Source organism: Vipera ursinii, assembly GCF_947247035.1.
Source record: "Vipera ursinii genome assembly, chromosome: 16".
Taxonomy (NCBI): domain Eukaryota; kingdom Metazoa; phylum Chordata; class Lepidosauria; order Squamata; family Viperidae; genus Vipera; species Vipera ursinii.
The window spans coordinates 9,377,644-9,398,313 of record NC_139529.1 but is presented as its reverse complement, the minus strand read 5'-3'; the positions used below and the strand labels follow the sequence as shown (position 1 = coordinate 9,398,313).

Genomic DNA, 20,670 nt, shown 5'->3' with positions numbered 1-20,670 from the left:
CAGGGGGCTTGCCGGGGCCCGTCTGGGCGGCGCACACTGGCCCGGCGCGGGGCCGCCGCTTCCCTCCGTCGCGCCCGGGGCTCGGCTTCCCGGAAGGGCGCGCGGGCGAGGGGCCGGGCCGGAAAAGCCGGGCTGGCTCACGAGGCCCCGGCGGCTCCCTCCCCTCTCCTGCAAGGGGCGCCCCGGGCGAGGGGGACCCCGCCGGACGGGGAGGCTGGAGGCCCCCGGGGAGCAGGTGGGCGCCTGAGGGAGGCCGGCTCCTCGCCGGGGGGGGGGGGACAGCTCCGGAAAGGCCTCCCCGCCGCGGGCTGCTCTCTGCGGGCTCCCTTGGGGGAGGGCGTGGGCCGGGGGTGGGGGGAGAAGCGAAAGTGGGGCCTGGGGAGCCCCCCGCCCGCCCGCCCCCTGTTGGGCTCCAGGCACTGGTTCTGCGTGGGGTCCGGTTGGGTTCAGTGCAGAAGAGAGTCCGGTGGGGGCCCCGGGCCTAGCAGAGCCCCGAGACCCCCTCCCCAGCCGCACCTTGGGGGTGTTTCTGCAGGCGAGGTGGGTACGAGCACCACGGCGGGTGAGTTTTGAGCCAGCCGTGATGTGATTGTGTCCCGTGGCTGACCCGGCTGATGCTTTGGTCATCGGTCTGCCGGACAGGATCTTTTCTTTCAGCGGTTTCTAATTTGGATGGAGCCGCGGTATCGGATCTTTGGAAATGCGGTAGATCCTTGAAGAGCTCTCTGTGCCAGGAACAGCAGCTGACTGGCTCTCCGTTGATATGGTTTGGCTTTACTGGACACTTCCGTGTGGTTTGTGGATCTTTTTTAAGTCTGCAGCCCCTGAGAAATGCTAAATGGATCACGGATGTCAGCTGCAGGGGCTGCCTGTGCTCTACAGGACCTTAGGAAAAATATCCACATCCCTGGGAATCCTCTGTTGCCAGCGCATGCCGAAGCTCCTGATTTTCAGCTGGCTAAGATGCTAGTGCATCTTAATTTTTTTGTGCTCTGGAGGTTTTTTTTAAAAAAATCTTTTAAGTCAAAGTGAAAAACAAAACAAAAAAGCAGCACACTCAGCAATTGTCCAGAAAAAACATTTGGCTCTCTTTTCTTGTGCAGCTGTTTTTATTCTCAAGAATAAATGCTGGCTCCCAGTGCATTTCTTCAACCTTTATCTCACCGGAGAGGCCATGCTTGGTGGATCCTGGTGCCAGTGAAATGCCAGCTCAGAGAAGTTGGCTTCTGCACACACCTTTGACCTGCGGTTGGTCACGTTCCTTGAGTTGGGCTTGCGTCCCATCTTCCTTTTGTAAAGGGGACTTGGTCTAATCGGCATCTCAGGAGTGGCCAGGAAGCAGCGTTTAGGCAACCCGGAAAGGGACCAAGGAGAGGGTGCCCCTCAGCTCCTCCTCAGCAGCTTTTCTTCCCAGCATTTGGCAGCGGCTTCCTCAGCAAGCGCAGCCCTCCTCCGCCCTTCAGATCGAATCATTTACTTGGGACCAGAGGTGGCATTTGTTGTCTGTCATCCACTTGTTGCGAGTAACCAAATTCTCTCCTGCTTCCAGGACAAGGGGGCAACTTTCTTCCATACCTTAGAAGACACCATGGTGGAAGATTTCCCAAGTCACAGCTCCAGTGGTGAGTCCCAGCTTCTGATGGCTCTTCCTCCTCCTTGTGCAGTGTCCTTTACCCTCTGGTGGTCCCCCTTTTTAGATACCAGCCAATATGTCGTTTTTGAAATGTGTGGTTGGCCACAAAGACTACCAGGTTGTTGTATTTCAGGGTGTGGGTCTCCTTCTTTAAATGAGTCCCTCTAAAACCACAGGAGGCTTTTAGTCCCCTGCAAGTTGTGCCCAGGAGCCATTGGTGCAACTCCCCACCTTTTTTCTTTTTTTTTTTTTTGGAACTTCGCAAGTTTGCATCTGTGTACTTTTGTGCGTCCCTTCCCTCCTGCATATTTAGAAAGCTGAGTTGTCCATCCGCAAAAAATCTTTTTGGCTTTGGTAAAAGGGAGAGAGGGGAAGTTCACAGAAACACCCAAGGCCCCTTTTTTGGCCTTCTCATTCCAGAGGGAGGGGAGATGGACTGCCAGGTTCCCCCATCTACTGTGTTTTGCATAAAACAAGCTTTAACAGTGGGCCTTTTGGCAGAAACATTTCTCTTTGGATAATAGCTAGTTTGCGTCCTAAAAGAAATTAGTCCTGTAGAATGTGTGGTGGGTAGGATAGAGATGTCTGGGAGGTGGCGGGGAGTACAGTACAGGGAAGATTGCTTGGAGAAGCCAAGTTCAGTAGAAAAACATTTTTAAGTCTTGAAAGCCCTTGGCGAGGGAGCCTGCTGTGAATATTTCCAAAACTTCCCAGAATATTCTCGCCCAGCTATGGTCTGAGAAGACTGCAGGCTTCCACTAGATGTAAGCGCTCCAAGGAAACTTTGGCTGCCTTCTTGGATTCTCTCCTATGCCCCAGCCCGGTTCGGGGAGGTCGCCTCCGCCTGTCACCCTCTGTCTGTCTGTCCTTCCTGCAACAGGCAGCCCCTGTTTAGCTGTTCCCAAGTCAAACATTGGCTTTGCAGCAGGGGGCGGGGAAGGCTGCAGAGCTGCTTCCTCAAATTAAAGGCCTGGAGCCCCAGGCTGTCAGCCTGCCAAGCTGAAGGCCAGTTCCTCTTCTCCTTTGCAGGCAAGAGTCACTCTCTGCTGGAGCTCCACTGTTCAGATCTCCGGGTGCCCCCAGTGCCGAGCAATCACCACCACGTCCCTCCCCCCCCATGCAGAGCCATCACCACCACGTCCCTCCACCCCATGCACACTCACAAGCGGGCTTCCTTTCATGCTGTCCTGTAATCCCCCTTTCTTTGATGCCCAATTTTGAGAAGCAGAGACAGCCACCACCACCACCCCCTCTGCATTTTGTCTGTGGACGTCCAGGCTCAGACTGAGCTGCAGCTGCCTGCAAGGGACCATTTGCCCAGTATCTCCCAGGCCACAAAGGCTGGAAACATCAGCTATCCCACCCCAAACTCTGGGGACCAGACCTGGCACCAACCAGCCTTATCCCAGGAGAGTCAGCCTGGGACTGCAGGTTGGGAGGGAGGGTTCTCCTTCTTCCGTCCAGAGGGCTGTCTTTAGGAGAACTGGTAGTTTCACCCTCCCTGGGGTGTCTCGCCAGCCAATGTGCTTGAGCCTGCATTTCCTGCTCCATCACGTGGGAAAAATGGAACACCAACGAGTGTTTCTGGGAAGGAGGATGAAGCAGTCGTGGGTCTCTGCAGAGCAGCACTTCCTTTAAGGGAGGCAGATCAGAGGGCCCAGCCCGGCCTCTTGTTGGCCCCGGGTTCTCTGGGGGCCTTCCCGGGTGGAGCATCTGGCCAGGGGAGCTGATTGCAACAAGGACACTCCCCCAGGCAAAAATGTTCTGGGTGGGCCATTTAGATGAGCGATGGAAAGGCAAAGACAGTTTCTTGGTTGGTTTTAGGGGAGACCGATGCTCTCAGCAGGGCAGGAGCCATAAGCAGCACCCAGGGGAGCCCTGGGCCTCGCGGGTGGAGGGAACAAATCCCACCTTACATTTTGTTTCTCCTTTCCCTGCTTTTCCCTCCCTCCCTCCAGAGCAGGAGACCTTGCTCCAGAAACTTCAGGCTCTCTGGGCAAGGGAAGACATGGAAAAGGTGAGCTCGATAAAGCATCGTACAAAAAGTGGCCAAATTTGCTGCAGTCCCCCCCCCCCCGTGAGGATCTCCACCCTCTCCTCTTTCTGAAGAGGAAGCTGTGTGGCCCCCCCACTCTTGCTCCCACCTGCCCATGCCCCCTGAGGACCAGCTGGGGGCTGCTTGGTTAACTGCACAGGTGTTCTCCCCCCACCACAAGGGGATTCTGCAGGTCAGCTTGTGCTGTCTCCCTTTCTCCCTCACTGAGGGGGAGGGGGAGTTGGGTGCCCCGTGTGGGATTTGTGCCCTGTGGACTGGCAGAGCAGGGTCAGCAGAGGTCCCTCTGGGTTTCCCTAGCTCCGGGAAGAAATGCGCCTAGGCTTTGCCAACCTGCACGACCCATTGGCTTGGCTCCTGGATGTGCTGGATTACTTTCGGTACTGGAAAGGGCCATGCTTGCTGACCCACATTGTGCGCGAGCTGCAGGACTGGATAAAGAGCCATGCCAGTGATCAGCCGGTAAGGTGACTGCTGGACTCAGCTTGGGTGTAGGCCTCTGCGCCTTGGCCCTGAATTGAGCTCCGTGGGAGACTGGGGTGCCCTAGGGAGATGCAGAGGCCGTGCCCAGCTGCCCTTCGAATGGACCGTAGTGGAGCGGCTTCTCAAGAGGGGCATCTGGGCTCCTGTTGGGGCTTCTGGGGCCCTGTGTTTCTGCAGACTCTGCTTATGGCCAGATGACGTTCGTTGCCACTTCCCTCAAAGTTTGGCATTTCTTGCGGACTTGGGGAGGGAGGAAGGGTCCCCCGTTTCTCAGTTTCCCCAATTTGCCTGCTGGAAGCCTGGTAGTGTCTAGCAGGGCCCTTACTGGGCTCCTCTTGGCTGGCCTGCCCAAGACACTCAAGAAGCGATCTGTCCCGTGTACCTGGAGATAGACTACTTCTGGTGCAGGAGGCTCTCTCCTACCCCCTAGACGAGACAGGGCAGCAGGCCTGCTCTTTGGAAAAGGCCCTCAAAGCAGGAGGCTCCCAGCCTGGATTGCTCTGGGTCTAGGATTCACAGCATCTCTCTCTCTCTCTCTGCTGCCCTCAGTCTGGCTTAAACCTGAAGAAGATGCAGGCCGGTCTCTTTCCCTTGCTCACCCGGTGCAATGTCAGCCTGATGGAGCCTCTGATCAGCATCTATCAGCTCCACACCGCAGACCGCCAGCGATTGCTGTACTTGGTTAGCCAGCTCTGCCAGCAGGGGAAGTTCAAAGAGGTGAGATGCCCTCGCTTGGCCACTGGGGGGCAGCATTGCTCTCCGTCTGCGAGCAAGGGGCCGGGGCGCAGGTGGCAGCGGGCACAGGAGGGGCGGGGCTTTCGGGGTGTCTGTGACTGGCCCACTCCCGCGGGCCCCTTTTGGAAACCAGGTGGGAATCCTGTAGGCAGCCCGCGCCCCTCCCAGTTACCCCCCTAGCCGATCCGAGGGTGTCTGCGCCCGCCCGAATGGGCCTTCCCGGCACCCCCAAAGGAGGCCCTTCTCGGGAAGGAAAGCTGCTCTCCCACCCCCAGCAGAAGCCCCTGTGATGTCACAAAGGACACGGAAGGCCCTGTCGAGCTTTGAACGGCGGGGTCCCACGGCTTAACGTGCCACGATCTTTCATGTGGGGGGGGCGGGATGGCGTCTGCCTCAGGGTGGCATGAATGCTGACCTTTGTCCACTGAGTTATTTTATTTACATTTTTTAAACAGCTCCCAAAGGTAGAATTGAGATCTGTGCCCTTTAAGCGGGAGGGCTCGGGGCAGGCAGGGGTCCTTTGGTGGCTGCCTGGAACAGAGCAGCTCTTCTTCAGAGGGCCGCTCTGGTCCAGTCAGAACCGGCCTCCCTCCTGGCCACGTTGGGCGTCCCGGCCCGGGCAAAGTGTCTCCTGTTGGGAAGGCCTTTCGGATCAGGCGGGTCAAAGGCTTCCTTCCCCCAGAGTTTTCAGCATGGCTCTGCAGGAAATGTTCTTTTCTCCGCAGCCCCACCAGAGGGTGGCAGACGATTGGAGGTTGCCTGTGTGTGTGTGTGTGTGTGTGTGTGTGTGTGTGTGTGTGTGTGTGTGTGTGATTGTCTCTGCATTTGTAAGCCGCCCTGAGTCTTCGGAGAAGGGTGGGATATAAATGGAATTAAAATAAAATAAAATTTGTTGAATTCAGAATAACACAATCCCCAGGGAGGAGGAAGGAAGGGACCGCCGCTCAGGGCTTCTGTTTTGAGGGGTAATTTATCCCTGGATAGCCGGGCTCAGAAAGAAGGGGAGGGCGGCGCTTGGGGGCTTCCAGGTGGGGCCCCCCTGCTCACAGAGGAAAGCAGATGGGCGGCGGTCCAGCATGCCGACACTCCTTACCGGCCGAACTCTCAGCTGCCCTCACTGGTTCCCATTAGATTCCAGAGAGCAACTGATCCCAAGGGGATTATAAAAATAACAGCAAGGGAGCCTCCTCCCTCCCCTCTCGCTCGTTTCCAAAACTGATCAAAATAGAAGCCTGGGAATGGCTTCGGGTCTCCACCCCCCCCCCCCCTTTGGTCCTCTTCAGCTTTCCAGAGGGGGCAAAGTTAGGCTCGTACTAGAGGCTTGGGATAGCTGTAGAGTTGCTCTGCGGTTTAGATGCACTTCTGAAGGAATGGGCTCCCAAGGGCTTGCTGGGCATCCTGTGGGCCGAGTGAGGCTCCTAGACCAGGCACGTGCAGAATAGCCCTACCAGAGGGGAATAACATCGGTGGGTGGAGTTCTTCATGCCCTCTGAGCTGGGCTGTTTGCTTGCAGATGTTTTGCTGCCCAACTGGGCCCCACCCCCCGGGAGGGAATCACTGGTGCTTGCAGATGTTGGTAACTTTTTGGGGCAAAAGTCACTCGGAGGGAGATGTGCTTCTGAAAGGCGTGTGCTCTGAAGGGGCCCAGAGACTGCGTTTTTCAAGGTGTTCCCGGCCTTTGTCTCTCTCTCTCTGTGTATCTGTATTTATATTTCCAAAAACCCTTTCTCCTGACCCTTTGCACTGCTTTATTAACCCTCTTTCCCACCTTTCCTTGTTTCCTAGGCTGCTACTTTAAGTATAAAACTGAAACTTCAACCAGACCTGGAATTTGAGAAGGTAAATTCCATGCAAAATGCAGATGTCCTTGCATCGCCTTCCTGCTTCTCCCTGAAATGCTAGCTGTCTATCTGCAGGGACCGAGAACATTCAGGGTGCTTTGGCCCGGCTGGGTGCTCCTCTGGGGTTTCTTTATACAACCTTTTTGGTTAAAGAGAGTGCCGTGTGTCAATGCGCCTCCCCCATCTGTGCCCTAGGTGTGCGTTCCGTTGCTGCTTCAGGACAAAATAGAACTCGTCGAAGCTTACGTGGAAGGCAGCCCTGAGCTGCAGCGGAGTCTGGTGCGACTCCTGGACTCGTGGTCCGTGCCAGGCTTCCAGGCCCAAAACCTGGCAAGGTGAGGGGGCCGCTGGGAGGCCACTGGGGGAGGACTTCTCTCCTGGGGGAGCAGCATTCCCAGTCCCGCATCAGCTGAGCTCCTGCAGCTGCTAACATTCCCGAAATTCACTCTGCAGAATGAGAAAATGTTATTTCTTCCACGTTGCTTCTATTCTTACTTTACTGTTGCTTATAATTAATGTGAGGGGGAGCCCCACTCGAGCACCAGAGTCCCACCTGCTGAATACTGAAAAGGTCCCCACACAAACGTGCTTCAGATCCTTGCTGCCATGTGAATTCGGTTTCAGAAGAGTGCCCGAATACGACTTCTGAGCTCCTGATGAATCAGAGCGTGTGTGTCTGTCTGTCTGTATGCATGGGGGGGGCGGCGGGGTGAAAATATCCTTGGTTAAGTGGCTGGGAGCAATTCTGCCCTTATTCCATCCCCAGGACCAGGGACACCTGGTGGGAGGCCCAGTGATCTTGCCGGCTGGACTGACTCCCTCCCTCTGTTTGGCTCCCTTTCAGACAGTATCAAGCTCTACCTGGCAAGTGGCCAGAGAAGATCAACTGCAGGGTGATCCACAAAATCGCTTTTCGATTGCTGGACAGATACAGCCTGGGCCCAGGTGGGCACATCCGGCATGTTCCATGGGAGGGAAGCCTTCATCCCGGGGGACGGTTGGGAGCTGGATGAGGGGGAGAGAGAGAGAAGAGAACTGGGTCCCGCAGTCTGAAGGGACCAGAGAGCAGTTTCTGCACAGAGAATGCATGGCCCCACCCTGCACCCTCTTCAGGACTGAGAAACAAATGGCATTTTTCATTTGCTGGACAGATGACCAGCCACGTACACACTCCCTCCTTCAAATGCACTTTCAAGTATTATCTTTTAAAAAAATGGGGGCTACAAATTGACTTCTGAAAAAAGCTTCAGCCTTTCAGGATTGCCAAGTCTGGTATTACCACCCGCGTTCCATTTGCTTCTTCAGTATTTTTACCATGTTCACTCTGAGTGCTTCTTTAAATGCACCCACTCCAAGCTTAAGCAAGATTCTTCTGACTGCTAAGCTGAGAGGTGAATTCAAGGCTGGTGGTGGTTCAGATTTGCCCCCGCGATGGGCAGGGCCTTGGGCAGGCTTGTAAAGCTTGCTGAAGACGGAGGCCGCTCTGCCTGCCTGCCTGCCTGCCTGCCTGCCTGCCTGGGGTTTGCAAGCACCGCAAGTGCCTGAAGGGCCAACCCTGAGCAGCCTGGCAAGTGGCTGTGGGTCTCCCTGCGAGGTGAGTTGCTGCCAACAGCAGAGGGCAGGCAGGAGCTGCCCTGGAAGGCCGGTCTCCTGCATCGGCCTGGGCGAAGTGCCTGCACACTCTGCCCCTCTCCTGCTGGAATCACACAGGCGTATACTTACATATTTCCAAGAGGGAGTTGGTCCCTCCGGATCTGTTGGGACTACAGCACCCTGCATCCTCGGCTTCGGAGCCTTAAAGACTCCGGCACAGGGCAGGGGTGACAGAACGAGTCCTGCAGAACCCTACTTGGCCCCTTTCTCTCCTTCCACTGACCCATCCTTTCTGTCTCTCCCTTCCTCCTCCTCGCCCCCCCCCATAGAGCTTTGTCCCCATATTCTCAACCAGCGGCACCTGAGCACTTTGAAATACCTAATCCACAAGAGATTTGTTGAGGTATGTGGTGGGAAGGGGAAGGGTGTTAAAAGGCCATGGAGGTTCCAGTGTCTTCACAGCATTGTTTTGCAATGTCTCTTGCAGAAATCCATGACTCAAGAAAACTGGGCAGATCACATCCAGGTCAGTGAGATTTTGCTCCCAGCCAGCCAGGTCTCTGTGGCTGCTGCCTCAGCCACTGTCCACGAGACCATCCTGTGGCTGGTTTGGTTTGGGTTCAGGCTGGATGCCAAGCGGTTATTGTGGTTTGCCGAGTAGAGCCGGTGTGTCTTGCTCTACAGGGGACAGTTGGAACAAACTGGCTCATTGCAGGGGGTGAATCTGTCTCGGCCCTTCTGTGCTGAAGCAGATGAAACGCCTGGGTTCCAGCCATCAGAAGCATAAGCCACACATTCACTTCCTTGTGAAAAGTCCATCAGAGGCTTCCAGCCTGCCATAAATGCAGATAATGCTTTTTCTCTAATCAAAGAAGTTAATTTATCCATTCCAGCAAGTTCTGTCAACCCTACCGACCATTCCTTCGCAGCGGGTGGTGTCACCTCTTTTGCCCTCTGGGCACACAGTAATCTCACTGGCGTGGGTTTCTTCGTTGTGGTTGGGGTCCTCTGCGTTAGGCCCAGTTACATTTTGCGGTGTGTTCATCAGAAATTGTCCTGTGGTGTGATTATTCCAAGGTAGCCATGTGAGTGTAGACCTAAAAAGGTTACCTTGGAGGGGAATGGGAGTGGGAAGCACGGAAGGACGCTGCTTTCTCTGGTAGGTGGTAATGATAGATTGAGGGGAATCCTGGTTGCATTGCCAGGCGGTGAATGCCTGCGCGCATTCAGTCCGCCCTCTCAAGCATCCGATCTCCACCACAACAGAAAGCGTTGGAGGGTTTTCAGTAAGGCACCGAAAGAGGGAGGAAATGCCTCTGACAAGCTTTCCATCGGTTAAAGATCTTGCAAACTTATTCTGTGCTGCTTTGGCCTGCAGCCAGGTGGACGCCTCAGATAAGTCTAAGGATGTGTAACACCGCAAAACGGGATTTGGAGAATGCAAGAGCCGAGCCCTCAGCTTATTTGTAGCTCCAGGGGGATGGAGCTGGACTTGGGAGGCATCTGCCTCCCTCCCCCCCCCCCCCGCCCAGCCCCCAAAGCACACCCAGCCACCCAGGCCGTGCAGCAGCAGGAGGGAGGGGGCTGTGCTGGGTCTTCCGCCTTGCTTCTGTTAACCAACTAATCCCCTTCCTCAGCCTAAAAGGAGCAGAGCAGGCAGGCTGCCCAGAGCCCCGGCTGCAGACCCCAACTGGTGGGTGGGGGGAACCCCCCACCTGAGAGTGCGGATGGGCAGGAATCCGAGTTGCCTGGGCACCTTCCCGCTGCTGCCGCCTCTGCCTGCCTCCCAGGGCAACGGGAGGGCGGCCGAGCTGCCAGGCCTCATTCCTGAGATACCTCCAGACACCTGAAGGGGTGGCGCTCCTGCGGGAGTGGGGACAAATGACTCAGTGGCCCCAGGTGAAGAAAAGAGCAGCCAGGGGGTTGCGCACTGCCCCGCCCCGGCCCCAGAGGGCAAGAGGGACTGGGACGGAGCCAAAGGGAAGGAGGAGGCTCTGGCCAGAGGGGAGGGGCGCTTCGCAGGGAAAGGCTGCCCTCCGTGCTGGGCCAGGCAAAGTGAAGCTGTTCTGGAGGTCCCTCAGCCGGGCTTCTGGCCCCAATGCCAACGCTTGGCATCTCGCGAGCGGTGGCCTTTTGAAGCCCTCCAAGAAACTCCTGTGCATTAGCCACATCCTCCTCCTGACGTCCCTCCTTGGAGTGTCTCCTCCCCCCCCTTCATCTTCGCCAGAGGCCGTGGAGGCCATTTGGCTTGTTGGCTTGGAGCCAGCACGCCCCCCTTGATGCCCCCCCCAGCTGGCTCCTCTTCTCTTCCTCCTCCTCCTCCTTCCCGGGTTGCACAAGGGCCTGCTGCCTCAGCAGCTCCGCAGGGAACAGGCCAGGTTCCCACACGTTACCTGTAGCTGGAGAGAGGAATGTGGCCCAGCCGGTGTTTTGCCTCCGGTGCCGAAGCCGTAAAACAAAACTGGAGCGGTGGGAAAGGCAGATGCAGGGCTCCAATTTCAGACCTGCCTGCTTCTTGAAAATCCCACACAGAAAGGCGGAAGGAGAAGAACAAGGAATGTTCCTGGGGAACCCTAACCCTCCCAAAGGAGTCGGGAGTGGTGGTTGGGGGGCCGGGGGGGGGAGAGGCGGCTTCAGGAAAATGGTGACATATTTTAAAAGAACAAATACTGCACAGAAAATAATAAATACTGAAACAGCTTTCCGTAAAAGCATAAAGCAAAATGTGTGGCAAGCGGTGGAGAAGATCCTGGCCCTCCCTCTCCCTCCCTCGTGGCTGGGTTGGGTGTCCCCCCTCCCCCCAATGCCTGTTTAGCCGCCCGGGGACTCGGCCTTTGCCTTCCCTGACCCAGGGTAGCTCTGGGTCTCGCCTGCCGACCCGGCAGGTTTGCCTCCCAAAGGCTCCGTGGGCTGCCTCCCGGCCCCCCAGCATCCCCCTCTCCCCTCTCTGCTTTCCAGGGCATCGTCCAGGAGAACCGGTGGCTGCAAGAGCAGCTGGTGCGACTCCTGACCCGCTACGCTGGCCTGGGGGTTGCTGCCTGGTGGGCCCGGCACTACTGCCTCCACGGGGACAGCTTGCCGCGTGGCGTGGCAGACAGGATGGAAGAGCCGGCCGGCCTGGAGAGGTAGGGAGACAGCGTGGCAGAATCCGTGCAGGCTCCCTAGATGCCATGCTAGCAAATCAGAAATGAAGATCTGCCAGGAAGGTGTCTTGCGAAGGGAGGGAGGGAATCGCTGAGTCTGTCTCATTCCTCCGCTCTTCCAGCCCCTCGCTAGGGGCTTCTTGGCCTCCGTGTCTCCCAGGCCTGGAACAAGAGGGGAGCCGAGGAAGCATCCCAAGACGCTTCTTCTGCGGGAAAGGGGGCAAAATGGAGAAGAGCTCCGTCTTCAGATGGGGGCACCAAGTTGTCAAGAAGCCGACTTGCTAGGAAAAATCTAGCCTGCTAATTTTCTGCTTGCAGGTGTTTTTTTTCCAAAATGGCAGGCATTTTCAGAAATAGCTTCTTGAGGTGCGCTTGGAAGGAGGATGCTGTGTTCCACCGCCTCCTTAGACCGCAGAGAAACCATCTTTGGTGCCTCCACCTGCAAGGCCAGGGTGCCTCCTGGGCTGCCTCTTATTGCTGCTTGTGGCTGCACACCATTTCTCCCACCATTTTTGCTCTGGGACCTGTTTATGAGTGGAGGGAATGTCTTCCTTCTGTTTTTTTAAAAGAAGCCCCTCCTCCTGCACCCCCCCTCTCAGGGACGATGCTTCAGAGCAGACCCGTTGGGACAGCGCAAAGGAGGGCTGCTACCAGCTCCCCGTGCCAAGAAGAAACATCCTTTTCCTGTCAACCTGGGAAGAGGTGATGGCGTGCCAGGAACAGGTGCTCCAGGTGAGGACTTCCCTTCTCTGGCTGTGGGGCTTTTTCCCTGCCTTAGAAGATCCCCTGGATGTTTCCCTAGTTTCACCAAGTCACTTCATCGGGGCTGGTGGCCAAGGATGCCCTTTCCTGACATGCCCAAGCGGGGAGACCCCCTCCCCAACCTCTGGCAAGGGCTGACTTCATGCCAGCCTTGCTTTTCGAGAACTCTGTGGGGCCCCTGTGGCCCTTCCCTCCACAGGCCCCACAGAGGGGAGTCTGGCCGCTGCTGCTGCTGCTGCTCCTCCACCACATCTCTTGGGGAGCGTCCAGAGCTCACGAGATAATCCGCCTGCTGTCCTTCATCCACAGCCTGGCCAGGTCGTTGGCATCGACCTGGAATGGCGCCCCTCGTTCAGCACCATTGGAGGAAAACCGCGGGTCTCAGTCGTTCAGCTGGCAGTTTGGGGCCACGTCTTCCTCTTGGACATGCTGCAGCTACTTCGGCAGGGGGAACGGGGGCCGCAGGCTGCCCTCTCCGGCTTCTTCCTGACTCTCCTGGCCGACCCAGCCATCTTGAAACTAGGCAAGTGGTGTCTTGTGGGTAAGGTCCCTCCCGGGAGGGCCCCTTAACGCAGCCAGCGTTGTATCAGCTGGAGTTAGGCTGCCTCCGCTTTCTGATTGGACTGGGCTTTCCTTCGGGTTCTGCAGCAGCCGAATTCAGAGGCGAACCCAAGCCGGGCTTTGTGTCTCTCTGCAGGCTACGGGATGTCAGGAGACCTGCGTGACCTCATGGCAACCTGTGGCATTTCCAGAGATGTGCAACTCTCTGGAATTCTGGACCTCCACCTGATACACCAAAAGGTCAGGAGAGAAAGTGGAATTTCTGGCCCATGGAGAAAAAGTCTGCTTTGTTCCCACAAGGAAAGACCCCCCCCCCTAGGGCTGAGTGGATCAGGCCCTCTCTGTGCCCACCCTGGGGTGCATCAGGGCAGTCCCGAGCTTTTCAGAAATGCTGTACAGCCCCTGTGGCCTGACCTTCTTTGGGAAAACCTCCCCCACCATTTTTCAGCCTCTCCAAACCTGGAAATACAGCTTCCCAAGACTTGGCCCAAATCCAGGGTTAGGGAGGTGTCCAGACGCTGCCTCCACCTCACCTCTCCTCCCTCCCTCCCTCTCCAGTTGTCCAAGCGCTCCCAGAAGAGCTGCCAGCCACCACTGGACCCCCGGCAGGCGAAGGACAAGGCCTGGGGGAGCAGGCCACCCGAGAAGGGGCTCAGCCTGCTAGTGCAGGAGGTCCTGGGCAGACCCCTCAACAAGGCAGAGCAGCTGTCCAACTGGGAGAAGAGGCCCCTTCGTGAGGCGCAAATCCTTTACGCAGGTCTGGCTCCCTTGCGCCCCTTTGAGCTGGGCAGTCAGACTGAGAGGGCACCTTAGTGGGGTGCAGTGGCAGGGAGGGGACCTTCTAAAGCTGGCCTGCAGAAACCTTCCCCCCCCCCCCGGGAGCTCTCCGTGGCTATTGACAGGCAATAACCTGTTTCTGCCTCAGCTTCTCTGCCTCGCACGTTGATGCTGCCTTACCTCGCAGGGCTGTCGTGAGGTTGGGAGATAAGAGAGACGGAAGGCTAAGCCTGGCTTGATAGCAGCCCTGACAGTGGTGCCTTTCTGCAGCCTCTGATGCCTACTGCTTGCTGGAGGTGCATGCAGAGTTGTCGAAGGACCCGGCTGCCTTCGGCCTGAGCTCCGATATGGTGGAGAGGATGAGGAACGCAGGAGACAGTCCCAAGGCGAGAGCAAGGAAGCCGCCACGGGAGCAGGAGGGCTGCAAGAGTGAACCCAGAAAAGGGAGGCCTCTGCCGAGCGAGTCGCCCCCTGAGCTCCGTGCTGGTGAATCTGCGGGCCGAGGCCGGGCTTGTCCCTCGACCAGCGATGCTTTGGGCTCGTGGAGACCCGACACGGCAAAGCCCCCCCTTTGGCGAGATGGGGCCCCTTTCTCCCTGCAGAGGCCCGCGTCCGTCCTGGAAGATGCCCCCAGAGCTTCGGTTGGCGTCCTGGTGCGAGACTTCCGCGTGGTCTGCGACAACATGCTGCAGGGCCTGGGGCGATCCCTGCGCTGCCTCGGGGTGGACGTCCGGATCCTGGGGAACGATGACGAGCACCGGAGGGCAGCCGAGGTTGGGCTTCTGTTTCTGGCCCCAAGGGAGGCGGGGTGGGCCCTACCTTGAGGCTGGCAGGGCAATCCGGGCAGACTCCTCATCCGTCCAAGGGAGGGCAGAGGCCCTGGGGCTGATCGCCGAGATGAGCTTGGTTCAAACCCGGCCCCCTCAGCCATTCTGTGCCCTTCTCCTTCCCGGAAAGATGCCCTGTTTCCACGGAGACCAGGCAGTTGGCCTTCCTAGCGCTACCACAAGGCCGGTGTCTTTGAGCCAATGGCTGTGGTCTCACGTGGAGGAAGGGCTCCCCAAGAAGTGAAGGGTTGCCCAAAGTAAGTCTGGCTTTTGTTGATTCCTCTCCAGATTGCCAGGGAAGAGAATCGAGTGGTTTTAACCTCTGGCCTTCCATTTCGTTTGGTGAGTGTGCAGAGGGGCGAGAGGGCAGTGGGTTCCTGAGCTCCTCCGTCCCCCAGTAAGGCCTGGCACCCCCCGGCCTCTGCGGTGGAAGGTCACCGTGGACTTCTCTCCTGTGGCTCCGGGATTTTCACGGTGTGGAAGTTGGGGGTTGTCCCTTCCTCTTTTGCGATCAGGCTGCATTCCAGCCAGGAGCGTCCAGGCCGCCCTGCAATTCCTCTCCTTCACCAGCTCTTCTCTGTGGCACTGGGATCTCAGGGCCTCCGGGAACCCCCCTTCCCAACCAGGCCCTCCCTCGTTTTCCCACAGCTGAGGTCCCAAGTAGGGGAAGGCCGGTGTTTCTCGGTCAGCTGCTCGGAGAAGGTCAGGGACCAAGCCCTGCAGGTCCTGAAGCACTTCAACGTCCGGGTGGCCTTGGCCGATATTTTCAGCCGCTGCCAGGTAAGATGGCCAGAGCCCCCCTGCCTCTCCCTCCGGCTTGCAGCTTTTCCTCCTTCCTCCTCCTCCTCCTCCTCCTCCTCCTCCTCCTCCTCCTCCTCCACCTTGTGGGAGGAGGCTGAGTGCTGGGCAGACGAGGCGCAGGAGCCCCTCTGCTGGGAGGGTCTGCTGGGAGGAGGGGCAGTTCAGCCCCACATAAAAGGAATGGCTTAGGAGCAGCTGTGGGGAGGCCCACTTTTTGCTTGCAAAGCCATTTCCTCTTCCGGGAACTCCTTTCTCAGCCTTGTTCGGCCTGTGGAGGACGCGGACTGCCATCTCCCTGGCCCTGCCCCCCTTCCGGTCTCTTTCCTCCTCCTGGCTTGCAGGGGAGGGGAACGTTCACTCACGGGGCAGGCCAGGGGGTCTGCGGTGCCCTGTCCGTGGGAGCCCTTCAGCTTGGCTGCGAATGGGCCTCAGCCTCTGGGCTCCTTAGTTGCGCCCGTCCCCTTGTGGGATCCTGTGCCCTACAAAGGCCGCATTTCCACCCTGTCTTTCCGCGGGGGGGGGGAAGGGGGCTCAAAGCAGGGAGGGGCCCTTCTGCCCTTCTTACGTGCAGCGGTCCTAAAGCCTCTCTCCCACCCATGGGCTGGGGCAGGAGCTCGCGGAGGGACTGGGGAGGCCGTCCCCTTACGTAGGGACCCTGCGGAAGGTAGGCAGAAGCCAGCACCCGTCCGTCCTGGATGTGGGGTGCAGTGGGGACTTGTTCAGCCCCAGAGAGCAGCTCTGGGGGGGCGGGGGGGCTTCCTCAGGCGGGCTCCTTTCCAAAGCAGCCTTTCTGCTGCGTTTCCCCTCCGCATTCCACGCAGGAGCCTCCTGAACGAAGAGGGAGAAAGCGGGGGGGGGGGGAGTTGGACCCTGGCCGGGATCTCACCAGCGGTAGCTGCCTTGCGGAGCGCTGCTGCTTGGTTCCCACAGACGGTCTGTTCTCCTGCCAAGATGTCAGTATCTTCAGAAATCCAGCAGAGCATGAAGGTCACCACTAGGGAAGAAGGACACCCCCACCCCGCCTTCTGCTTTTCCCTAATGAGCTCTGGGCTGCCCCCCTCAGAAGCCAGTGGGGCAGGCCCAAATACACGCCTTTCCTCATCCTGCTCCGAATTGCCTCCCTGGCTTTCTCTGGCCTGCTTCTTTCCTTACCTGAGGCCGGTCTGCAGATAGTCGGGGAGTCAAAGGCCCAGGTGGGGAAGGCTCCCCTTTGGGATGGAGCCCCGTGGTTTAAAGCGAGCCAGATCCGAGGGGACGTTCTTCTCTCCGGACAGCGCCCCCCCCCCCCCCCGTCTCCATCTTCCTCGGAGGATGCAGTTGCTGAGCAGGAAGGAAGGTGGCTCCCCCATCCCTGGGAACACGGCAGGATCTTCCCCGCCATGGATCCCTCCCCTCCCCCAGTGGAAAACGGCCTTGCAGAGTTCCCAGGCTGGGAAGGGCGGCTGGCAGGTTCTCCTCCCCCCTGGCTGGTTATCTGAGGTCGTGGACTCAAATGCTTGCTTGCTGGCTCAGACAAGGGGGGTTGCTTGAGTTGGAAGGCCTTTCCCCTGGAGGAGAACGGCCAGGGCCTTGCGGAGAGAGCGGGTGCCATTACCAGGCACCCCTTCTCTGGGGGTGGTTCAGTCGAGCGCCAGTGGGGCTGGGGGCTCGAATCTCAGCGTGATGTGGAGCTTTGCCTTTTCTTTGGGGGTCACCGAAGCAGCCTTTCCCCCACTTGGGCCTTATGGGTCTGCCTGCCCTGAGAGGTCCCTTCTTGGCACCCAGGCGCACCTTGTGGGCCCCTCGTGCCCAGGAATCGCGCTCTCCCGGCGGGGCAGACTTACGGGGCAGCCATTCCCTTTCGCAGGGGTGTTTTTGAAAGGGGTCTCCCCAACTATGGGGTCTCTTTCCCAGCAGCAAGATCTGCATGGCAGCCCCTGGCGCTGTCCGCCCTCCGGGAGATTTGGGGGGCCTCGGGGCAGAGAACTGGGGAAGCCCACCCTGGAGGCCCTGGCCCCTCTTCCGGGCTTTCCCTGTGGGACTGGAGGGCAGGCGGCAGGACAGAGCGCGGCCGAGCCCGGCCTTTTCCTGAAGGGAGGTAGGTTGGCAGGGCCCGGGCCAGGCGGCCCTTTTGCAGATGCCATGGCGGCCATTTTAATGTGCTGCTGCTGACTTGCTGCCCCCGGGCAGATCTTCGGGTGCGGATTGCCTTTGCACGAGCCCTGCTGGCCTTCGAAGGCAGTGGAGGGGCCTCCTTCCCTGCCCAGTGGGCCAGCCAGAGCCTCTTCATATTTCCCCCAGATTCCTTGCAATCCTTATTTTTCACAGTCTGGGCTTCCCTTCTCTCGCCAGTTTCCCAGGAGGGCTGTTGGAGGGCGAGGATTTCTCACGATAGTAGAGCGACCGGAGCCTGCCGTGCTCACGGGCCCCACAGTGGGGCTGCTGGCGCTCGGCACTCAGCTGCGCGGATAGCTGGGGTGGGGCAGCGTCCCCAGACTGGCTTGCTGAGGCAAAGGTGCCTTTCCTGCTGGCCCTGCTCCAGGCTGCCTGTTTAGAGCCCGCAGGGAGGACGGCCGGGGCTGGGGGTGGCGAGTCAGGTGCTGAGTCGCAGGCAGTGGGGTCGGGGGAGTCAGGAGCTTCCGTGCACCTGCCAGGTGAAGGTGGCAGCAAGTCAGCCCTCTGGCTCACCTCAAAGGAGTACTGGGGAGGTGGGCTCAGTGGCCCTTCTGGGGACCATGATGCTGAGCGCCGCCTTCCCTGAACGGATCACGTGCTGAGCTTCCAAGGCCTGTCCCTGCTCCATGATCTGTTTGTGCGCGGGAGAGTTCTCACGCTAAAAATACCCTGTCAGTGATAAGAGAAAGCTTGGGGGGGCATGGAACTGTCCCTGCACTAGGAGGAAAACGCTGCTGTGCTGCTGCTAAAAATATGTGGGTTTCTCAGACATGGGAAAAGAGATTGGGGCGCCAGTTCTGAACCCTCATCCTGCGTGTAAAGTTGCAGCCCTTCCCCAAAGTCAGGCAAAACCACGCTGGGGGCATTACGGGCATTTTGCTGCCGGTTGCTTCTCTTCCACCAATGCTTGGCAAGGGGGCTTCAGCAGTTACATGCCTGGACTGCTGGCCAATCAGAATGCTCCCGAAGCCCCCACGGGACTGCCTAGAATGGCTGGGAACGCCCCAGACCCTACCCTGGGCACCCCCTGCAAGCTCTCTGTCTCCTCTCCGGCATCCAAAAGGGAGGCTCCGCTCCCAAGGCAGGTGCTGCAGGGGGAGGTCGGTCAGCCTTTTGGCCTCAGCTGGGAATCTGTGGCAAGCCCTGCTCATCTGGGCACAGAAGGCCATCCCCCTTTGGTGACCGGCAACCAGGGCTCAAGCTGTGGGGCTAGGAGCCGGTCTCTTACAAGCGAAGCAGAGCCCCATTCCAGTGTGTGTGTGTGTGGGGGGGGGGGGTCAGTGGCACCTGATGGGCATCCCATTTCCTCTGCCTGCTACTCTGCCTCTGGGTGGGTGCAGGTCAAGGGGAGCGGGCAGGCACTGCTTTACAACTGGGCCTTCCTCATCCATCCTTGCTGCCGGCCTCTGGGCGGGCGGGTGCTGTGGGTCAGATTAACCTCTTGGTCTCTTCCTGACCTAATCAAATCTTATCTCTTAGTTGGAAGGATTAACTGGCCATTGGGAAATGCCGAAGATGGGTGGGGGGAACAGACACACAACTGACGACACTGTAATCTCTCTCCAGGATAATAGAAAACCCCAGTTGGGGGCCCGCTGCCCTAGTAGCCCTTTCAGAACCTTGGGAAGACCCGGCTGGAGAGGTGGGCTCCCCGGAGGATGGGGACTAGCCTTGGGAGAGCCATGAGCCTGCAGCCGATGGCCGTAGCCCACAACCCGCTTTGAGGTGCCCAGGGACCAAGGCGGCCCTAAGGTTTTCTTAGCGCATTGCGCCTCCTGCCCAGGGCCCAAGCACAGGCTGCCTCGGACCCTCTTTCCTGGAGGGGTTCCTGCTGGACCTCCCCAAATCCATCATGTCCCCAGCGCTGCCCCTCCCTTTCCTTTCTGGGGCCCAGGGTTGCCAGGGCTGTGTCCTCTGTCCCCTCCACTGAGCTGGGAGGCCAAGGGCAACTATTTCCAGTTTCTTCCCCTTGAACTTGAGTTCAGGAGTCATCCTCAGCTAAGAGGGGTGACGGGGGGAGGGCGTGCTCCTGTGCAGCGTGAAGGATATAAAAGGAACGGAAAATTGCTCCCAATCCGGAAGCCTGGCCTTCTCTGAAATGTTCTCACAGAACTGCCTCTCTCTTTAGCTAGAGTCTCGGGAGAGCAGGGTGCTCTGGGAATGCGCCCGGGGGTTTCCCAGGGCCCCCGTGGAGCAGCCTGGGGTCCGATCCAGCTTGCCCCACTTCCACGAGCCCCAGTGAATAGGGAAGGGGCCTCCGCATTCAGAGTGGGTCTGTCTCAGGGTGTGTGTGTGTCGTGCCCTCTCACTGTTTGGGGCAAGCGAGGTAGCTGCGTGGGCAGGACCCTGCCTGCCTGCCAGGTGCATCCCTCGTAGATGGACAGCTGCTGTACCAGGCACGCCTGGCTCTTGGAGGACAGAGGGCTTGGCCGATTGGGCAAATGCCCAGGCATGAGGTCCAGTCAGTGGGCTTCAATGGGGGAAGAAAGACTACAGGGCCCAGAGGCTTGACCAGAGGTTGGTGGGCTGGGCTATAGGGGGAGTCCCAGTCCATCCCGGCAGGCACCCTCCACCCGTTGCTGCATCGCTGTGACTGGGGGAATCTGGTGCGGATGCAGCCAGCGAGGCAGAGGCCCGGACCCTCCGTCAGGAACGCTGCCCCAGAGGAGCCTGGCAAAGGGCTTCCCCTGAAAGGAGGAACCATTGACTGGCACCACAAAATGGCTATTTTTAAGCCTCCCCCTTCCCCCCCCCAGCTTTCACTTGTTCTGATCAGCTCTGCCCCTTCCAAAATTAGTCCCTTGCTGGGGAAACCTGTGTGTGGCCAGGCACAAGGCTGCTGCTTCTGAGTCCGCCCTGCAAGGTCATTCTGGGCTGGCCTCCTCCCAGCCGGGCCAGCCCTGTCAGTGTTGGGTTTAGGTCAGCCTGGAGCAATGGCGGGTGGGGGAAGGGTGGGCTAGGGATCTTCGAAGAGATGCCATCTGTGGAAAGTGCCCGCTAGGTGGGAAATCCACGGCATTGGCTGGAGGCAAAACCTGCTCTCCCAGCTTTGTGCTTGGGGCAAATGCAGTCTGGGGGTGGGGGGGTGGGCTAGAGTTGGGGTTGGGGGGAGAAGACTTCCTCCCCTCTGCTGCCAGCCAGCCAGCCTGCCTCCCTCCCTTGGGCTTCCCAGGCCTTTGTCTGCTAGCAAGGCCCACAGAAGCCAGCAGCCCTCCCCCCTTCATTCCCACACTCGTAATTGCTGGGTCACAAGGGGCCCAAAGTGGTGGGACAGAGCAGCAGGCAGAGGGTGTTTTGAGGGGGGGGC

The 20,670-nt window shown here is 58.7% G+C and overlaps 1 protein-coding gene across 7 annotated transcripts in view; it reads left to right on the top strand.

Moving 5' to 3' along the window:
* Positions 1–164: 164 nt before the first annotated feature.
* Positions 165–20,670, top strand: part of EXD3 (exonuclease 3'-5' domain containing 3) — a 52,394-nt gene continuing 31,888 nt past the window's right edge. For 6 of the 7 annotated variants that reach the window (XR_014493939.1, XM_083375267.1, XM_083375269.1 and 3 more), the window contains exons 1-17: positions 426–1,622; positions 3,592–3,650; positions 3,987–4,148; positions 4,719–4,886; positions 6,690–6,743; positions 6,941–7,080; positions 7,590–7,690; positions 8,668–8,741; positions 8,826–8,864; positions 11,297–11,463; positions 12,081–12,213; positions 12,553–12,766; positions 12,941–13,044; positions 13,363–13,561; positions 13,852–14,354; positions 14,697–14,750; positions 15,057–15,188. Coding sequence is in view for 6 of the 7 variants with exons in the window: in XM_083375267.1 (XP_083231393.1) it covers positions 1,589–1,622; positions 3,592–3,650; positions 3,987–4,148; positions 4,719–4,886; positions 6,690–6,743; positions 6,941–7,080; positions 7,590–7,690; positions 8,668–8,741; positions 8,826–8,864; positions 11,297–11,463; positions 12,081–12,213; positions 12,553–12,766; positions 12,941–13,044; positions 13,363–13,561; positions 13,852–14,354; positions 14,697–14,750; positions 15,057–15,188 (2,337 nt within the window). In the remaining variant the exon portion in view is untranslated. Of the gene's footprint in view, positions 236–425; positions 1,623–3,591; positions 3,651–3,986; positions 4,149–4,718; positions 4,887–6,689; positions 6,744–6,940; positions 7,081–7,589; positions 7,691–8,667; positions 8,742–8,825; positions 8,865–11,296; positions 11,464–12,080; positions 12,214–12,552; positions 12,767–12,940; positions 13,045–13,362; positions 13,562–13,851; positions 14,355–14,696; positions 14,751–15,056; positions 15,189–20,670 lie in introns of those variants that run through there. The other variant, XM_083375266.1, reaches the window with a different exon arrangement.